The sequence below is a fragment of the Oryza sativa genome, chromosome 9 (assembly GCF_034140825.1).
Source record: "Oryza sativa Japonica Group chromosome 9, ASM3414082v1".
NCBI lineage: Eukaryota > Viridiplantae > Streptophyta > Magnoliopsida > Poales > Poaceae > Oryza > Oryza sativa.
In genome coordinates this window covers 20247112-20254303 of record NC_089043.1, presented here as the reverse complement: position 1 = coordinate 20254303, position 7192 = coordinate 20247112, and the positions used below count along the sequence as shown (strand labels likewise).

Below are 7192 nucleotides of genomic sequence, written 5' to 3'. Positions count from 1 at the left end.
CAAACGAGGTACTCGGAGCCAAACTTCGATACTCGTTCTTGGAACCAAAAAACACGAGTGGCTTGGCGCAGGCATCGGGCCATCGCCGCTCAACCCGCACCTGGCGCCGCCGCCGCTCGACCCGCCCCGCCGCCTAGTGCCGCCGCGGCTCCGGCCGTCCCGCCGCTCGACCCGCTCGCCACCGCCCGGGCCACCCTGCCACCTAGCGCCGCCGCCGCCGCTCGACCCGCTCGCCGCCTGGCGTCCGGCGCCATCGCGGCTTGGGCCGCCCCGCCACCTAGCGCCAACGCCGACCGGTGCCACCGCCGCCGCTCGGGACGCCCTGCCACCGCCGCCCGGTGTCGTCGTGGCTTGGGCCACCCCGCCACCTAGCGCCGATGCCACCCAGAGCCACCGCCGCTCCTCGGGACGCCCCGCCGCCGGTACATGTAGAGAGGAGAGAGAGAGAGGGGTTGAGAGATGATAAGTGATGAGAAAGAGCAACAGAGACACGGAAGGTCCTAGCCTTATCCTCCTCCTCTACTGTGGAGTGTGTGACTCTCAAAGGACTTGGGTTAGGTGGCAGCTCAGGAACGGCAAGTGCGGTAGCTGCATTGCTAATGCCCTAACGTGTGCCCACGGAATGATTACCACTCGTGCGAGTTGCAATGTACTACTACTACTAAACTCTGAAATGGTAGTAGCAATATTAGCGAAATGAGACAACGGCAAACTACCAAGGCACAACTAGGCATTGAAAATTGCAGGAAGCAGGAAGGTAGTACTAGTACCTTTCATTTACAGTCCACAACGAGTCGGTGCAATCTTTGTCGCCAAATATTATCTTTTGTCGTACATGCAGTAGCTGAATTGACTGCAGGCCTGTTTAGAGCAGGTACAATAGCGGGCAAAAAAAAAAAATAGAGAGAAGAGTAGCGGGTTACAGATCTATAGCCAGCTGCAGCACGAACTTTAAGACGTAATATATATGACAGGTGTAACTAGGTATTAATAGTATAATAACTAACTATTGTATGAATTGGCTATTACATTGATTATAGATGATTTGGAGCTAGTAGTGGGCTATACTATTAAACTTGCTCTTAAGATCCCATCCTAAAATTTTTCACCCTGCCACATCAAACGTTTAATAAAAGTATTAAATATAGATTTAAAAAAACTAATTGCACAGATTACGACTAATTTACGAGACAAATCTTTTAAGCCTAATTGCTCTATGATTTAACAATGTGGTGCTTCAGTAAATATTTGCTAATGACGAATTAATTAGGTTAATAAATTCTTCTCGCGGTTTACTGACGGATTCTATAATTAGTTTTTTATTAGTGCCCAAACACCCCATGCAACACCCTATATAATACCTGATGTGACACGTCAAAACTTTACACCCATGTATCTAAACACCCCCGCATGCAAACACAAATTTATGGGTGGGCATTCGGTCTAACTGAAAATTTCGGTCTCGGTCTTCGCTCTTTTGGTCTTTTCGGTCTTTGAAAAGTGAAGACCGAATTTCAGCGCAAAAATGTCAGGCCCGACAAATTCGGTCTCGGTCTCGGTCTCGGTCCTGACCGAAATTCAACAACATTTTCATATATGCAAAGAAATAATGGAAATTTTCAACACAAAAATCACAAAAAAGATCCGTAAACACTTATAAGTAAAGACTCTTATTAGGTTGCATGCCTAGAAGAAGTAGGAATGTGAAAATTAGAGTTTAATCCTATTAAACATAGTGGATTGAGGTTGCATCTAGACATTTTTGATAATTCGGTCTTTTCGGTCTATTCGGTTACACGAGGAGACTAACCGAATTGACCGAACAAAATTCGGTCTTTCACTACCTAGGACCGAATTGATGACCGAATTTCTCGGTCTCAGTCTTTTCGGTCTCTATCTCGGTCTTTTTGGTTCGGTTTTTTGGTTCGGTCTTTTTCTGCGCACCCCTAAACACAATGCCAGAGAGAGATTGACGGAGACATGCATGGCTTGTGAGTTGTGAAATACAGTGTGGATGCGTGTGAACTTGGGACCTGTTATTCAGCCATTAGTAGTACTATTTTCTCAAAATAAGGTAAACCGACCATTTTACTTTCATGGTGAAGAAACTCCCATTTCTTTCCAAAAAGAATCCAATGTTGTACTGGTCTGTTCAGAGCGGTTGAATGAAAAGTAAAAAAAAATAGTTTCAGAAAAGGAATATTATATAGTAAAGCAATTTTTGCAATATCCCCCCAAGCAAGGTACTCCACTGTACATATCAATCTCCCTTACCGGAATTGACAACTGAGGTTATTTGTACATTTTTTTTATATAAAACTATTAACGGTTTACACCGTCTGCTTGTTGGCTTAGGCCCTGTTTAACTAGGTGAAACCCCGCGCATTGCTGCGGGAATTTAGTATGATAATAATAAAAAAATAACGGGTAAGATAGCTAGATAACATCATATTATATAAACTAATGTGGTTTATGATAATTTAAATTTAAATAGGATGTAGAATAGTGATTCAAACGTAAAAAGTAAGGTGGTATGACTTTATGGAAGAGATAAAGTAGGGAGATAGTTTAGACTGTAGATTAATCATCTAAAGGCTAAAAAAAATTGATGTGATATGACTTAATTAGAGGAAAAAAGGAGAAATATAATTTGGATCATAGATTAATCATTTAAGCACTAACTAAGTGAGGATGAACTATATATAAGTATATAGGATATCATAAAACATAATAAAGATATACATTGAAACATTATGTGAATTATGTTGGATGATAATTTAACATGTTTGTATTTGAAAAGCTCTTAAATTATAAAAACTATAAAGATATAGCATGTTTGCACGATGTTTAAATGTGATGATTGTTAGTGGATGATGATATGGCATCTTGTTAATTAGTAGATGATGATGTGGTATCTTGTTAGTGGATGATGATGTGGCATCTTTGAATGTTAAGCTTAAGGAGTTAGTGGGGGATAACTTTATACTAAGATAGGATTCCAGGGTGAGAAGTTTTAGCGTGTCACATCGGATATACGTACACATATTTGAAGTATTAAACGTAGACTAATAACAAAATAAATTACAGATTCCGCATGTAAACTACGAGACGAATTTATTAAGCCTATTTAATCCGTCATTAGCAAATGATTATTGTAGCACCACAATATTAAATCATGGAGCAATTAGGATTAAAAAATTCATCTCGCAATTTACACGCAATCTGTGTAATTGGTTTTATTTTTTTTGACTATATTTAATACTCCATACATGTGCTCAAACATTCGATGTGACATGGTGAAATGTTTTTGCGTGGGAACTAAACAGTGCCTTATCAGCAAAATTTTGATTTTTAAACTTACATTTAGAGTTTATTTTTGGTTTATGAATTGTGCTCTGGTTTTCAGCCTTGGTTTTTAAATCCCTCATAACTCAGATGCAAAAGTTTTTTTTATTGCTTTGTTCATTTTTCTATTAGCAGTAACTGAACTGATGAAAACCATTAAGATCGTTTGAAGACCAACCTATAGGAGGCCTTAAGAATAGTATGTGTATTGTGCAATTGTGCATCTCATTGGGACACCTAAACTGTTCATGGTTGAGTGCCTTCCAACTCCCAAGAATCTTGATACCAAAAAAAAAAAAAAGGGAACTCCCAAGAATCCATGGTCCAAGAGTCCAAGCCCACGGTGTCAGCCACCTAGGGAAAAAACGAGTATTAAAACACTGGACCGAAAAAAAAATGCAACGAACATAAAACAAAAAAAAGGTAAGAATTGAAGTAGCACGCTCTTTCAATTCTACGGAAATTAAAAGGCAGAGCTAACAGAAAGATGAGCCTTTTGATTACACCTCAGGGAAAATAAATCAAAGGAAAGTCTTCCAAGAGATCTAACCTTTTGGTTATTTTTTCTATGCAATTGGTCATAGGATTATAATTCTATAGAAAATTCTCTATCTTCTTATTCTGAATCAAGGGGCTCAAAATAAAAGTCCTTAGAAAGTTGAATCCTCCAAAAAAAAAAAAAACCTTTTCCTACTCTATTTCAACGGGAGCCTTGCACCAATTGAACCCTCTGCCAAAAGGATTGTACAGTAGCATCATTACAATGTACTAGTAGTTCATACTCCCTCCGTTCCTATTTTAACATTTTGTTTGCGTTGTTTAACCATTCGTCTTATTAAAAAAATTTAAAATTATTATTTATTTTATTTGTGGCTACTTTATTATCCAAAATACTTAAGCACAATTTTTATTTTTTATATTTATATAAATTTTTTGAATGAGACAAACAGTCAAAAAAAAATGCAAACAAAATATTAAAAATTAAAATGCCTTGTATAAAGGGACGGGGGAGTATCAGCGTATCTCCTCTCCACCCTCGCAGTCCAAACCGAGCAAGATCTCCCCTGTTTCTCTCTCTCTCTCAACTGTGAACTCTGAACTCAATCCAGGAGATCTCTCCATCATGTGTTAATCTGCATCTTTGTCTCCATCCATCTCTGCCGCACTCAATCACACTGCAACTGCAACTGCATCAAGAATCCATCCATCCTTTCTCCCTGCCAATAATTTCTCAAGAAAAAAAAGAAGAAAAAAACTGTCGTCTCTCTCCGTTGATAGCGACCTTGCCTTGCGTTGTCTCCGGCTTCTTCGCCTATAAATCATCGTCTTCCTCCTCCTCTTCGCTTCCAAAATCCTCGAGATTTTCTTGTTGCATTGCATTGTGGAGGGGAGAGGAGGAGGAGAGATGAGGGAGTACTGGACGTCGCTGGCGTCGCTGATGGGCGCGGTGGCGTTCTTGCAGGGGGTGGTGCACGCGGTGTTCCCGGCGGAGCTCCGGGCGGCGGTGGCGCGGCTGCTGGGGCGGGCGACGCGCGCCTTCTCGCCCTACTGCTACTTCGACGTGACGGAGACGGAGGGGATGGGCACCAACGAGATCTACGACGCCGTGCAGCTCTACCTCAGCAGCTCGGCGGCGCCCGCCGCGGGGGCCAGGCTCACCCTGTCGCGCCCCCACAACGCGTCGTCCTTCACCTTCGGCCTCGCCGCCAGCGACCGGGTGCTCGACGCCTTCCGCGGCGCCGCCGTCACGTGGGAGCACGTCGTCGCGCCGCGCCAGGCGCAGGGCTTCTCGTGGCGCCCGCTCCCCGAGGAGAAGCGCCGGTTCACGCTCCGGATCCGCCGCGGCGACCGGGGCGTTCTGCTCCCGGCGTACCTCGACCACATCCTCGCCGCCGCCGCGGACATCCGGCGCCGCAGCCAGGACCGGCTGCTCTACACCAACGCGCGCGGCGGCGCCATGGACGCGCGCGGCCTGCCGTGGGACCCCGTCCCGTTCAAGCACCCCAGCACGTTCGACACGCTCGCCATGGACCCGGAGCGCAAGGCCGCCATCATGGCCGACCTCCGCGACTTCGCCGACGGGAGCGCGTTCTACGAGCGCACGGGCCGCGCGTGGAAGCGCGGCTACCTCCTGTACGGCCCGCCCGGGACGGGCAAGTCGAGCATGATCGCCGCCATGGCGAACCACCTCGGCTACGACGTGTACGACCTCGAGCTCACCGAGGTCGGCAGCAACGCCGAGCTCCGGAAGCTGCTGATGAAGACGACCTCCAAGTCCATCATCGTGATCGAGGACATCGACTGCTCCGTCGACCTCACCAACCGCGCCACCGCCGCGGCCGCGGCGCAGCCGCCGAAGCCGCGGGCGAGCATCGACGGCGGCGCGATCGACCAGGACGCGGCGGCGGCGCCGGCCGGCGCGGCGGCGCGGTCGATCACGCTCTCCGGCCTGCTCAACTTCACCGACGGCCTCTGGTCGTGCTGCGGCTCGGAGCGCATCTTCGTCTTCACCACCAACCACATCGAGAAGCTCGACCCGGCGCTGCTCCGCTCCGGCCGCATGGACATGCACATCTTCATGAGCTACTGCACGTTCCCGGCGCTCAAGATCCTCCTCCGGAACTACCTCGACGACGACTCCTCCGCCTCCTCCTCCTCCGCTGCAGCCGCCGCCACCATGGCCGGGCTGGAGACGTGGATCGACGCGGCGGAGATCACGCCGGCGGACGTGAGCGAGGTGCTGATCAAGAACCGCAGGAACGGGCGCGAGCAAGCCATGGAACAGCTCCTCGAGGTGCTCAAGGCGCGCGCCGAGAAGCGCCCGCCGTCGGCGGCGGCCGGGAACGCGACCGGCGGCGGCGACAACGAGGAGGAGGAGGAGGAGGAGGAGAAGAGGGCATTGGAGAGCCCCAAGGAAGGCGGCGGCGAGGACGGACAGGACGAGGAGACGGAGGCCAAGAAACAGCTGAGTGAGTGAGTGAGTGATAGTGAGAGTGAGAGTGAAAGGAGGGAAAAGGGAAAGGTTCAAAATTTCCCTGTTTGGTGACATCTCCATGGCACTTTTCACGGCGGGGATGATGCAGTGCAAGAAAGGAGCTTTCTTGAACCAAAAAAAAAAAGAAAACTTTTCTTTGTCTTCATTTTTATGTCCTTAATTACCCTCTTGATGCCTGTATTACTACTAGTTACTAGTGCTAGCTTAGTAGGTGCCTCCTCTTGAGTTAGTAGTTTTCTCCGGCAATAAGGATTTAGCTTGTGAAATCATATGAGGTAGTAGTAGTAGCATTGTAGGAGTTTTATACTTCGTCTGGTAATCTGAAGCTCTGAGCATGTGCTTCCTTGATCTGATCCTCTGTTTGTAGTGTCCTAGTGAGAATGTGCTGATTCTCTTGGTGGTTGAGTAGCAGTTTGAAAGTGGAGTATACCACATCTTCTCATACTTAATGTGAGTTGTTTTAAATTTGTACATAAGGATTAAGAAAACGATTCATTCTGGAAAAGGGGAAAATATAGAAGAACAAGAGGTTCAAATCCTATGGTAAAAAACAAATGTGAAAAGGGTGCAAATAAATTCTTTAGAAAAGAATCTGAGAGTGCCAAAACTGCTGACCTGTAATTGAAATTAGAGGAGCAAGGATATTTTCTTTGTTCACTTGCTACAAAAGACGGCACTTTTTCCATGAGATCTCTTGGAGGCCAGCCGGCAGAGTTGTTGGGGGTGGGTCTACGAGTGGTCGAGTGGATCAGAGTAGTTTACTGCTTCTTTCTCCTGAGCTTGGATATGTCCGTGTTGATTTGTTCTTTGGATGCCCAGTCGCATCCAAGGCCGATCAAAATGCGACAATGG

The 7192-nt window shown here is 46.7% G+C and overlaps 1 protein-coding gene across 1 annotated transcript; it reads left to right on the top strand.

Moving 5' to 3' along the window:
* The first annotated feature begins 4383 nt into the window (after positions 1 to 4383).
* Positions 4384 to 6691, top strand: LOC4347129 (AAA-ATPase At5g57480). Its single transcript, XM_015755235.3, has one exon. The coding sequence runs from the start codon at positions 4751 to 4753 to the stop codon at positions 6320 to 6322; it is 1572 nt and encodes a 523-aa protein (XP_015610721.1). The 5' UTR covers positions 4384 to 4750; the 3' UTR covers positions 6323 to 6691.
* The last annotated feature ends 501 nt before the right edge of the window (positions 6692 to 7192 follow it).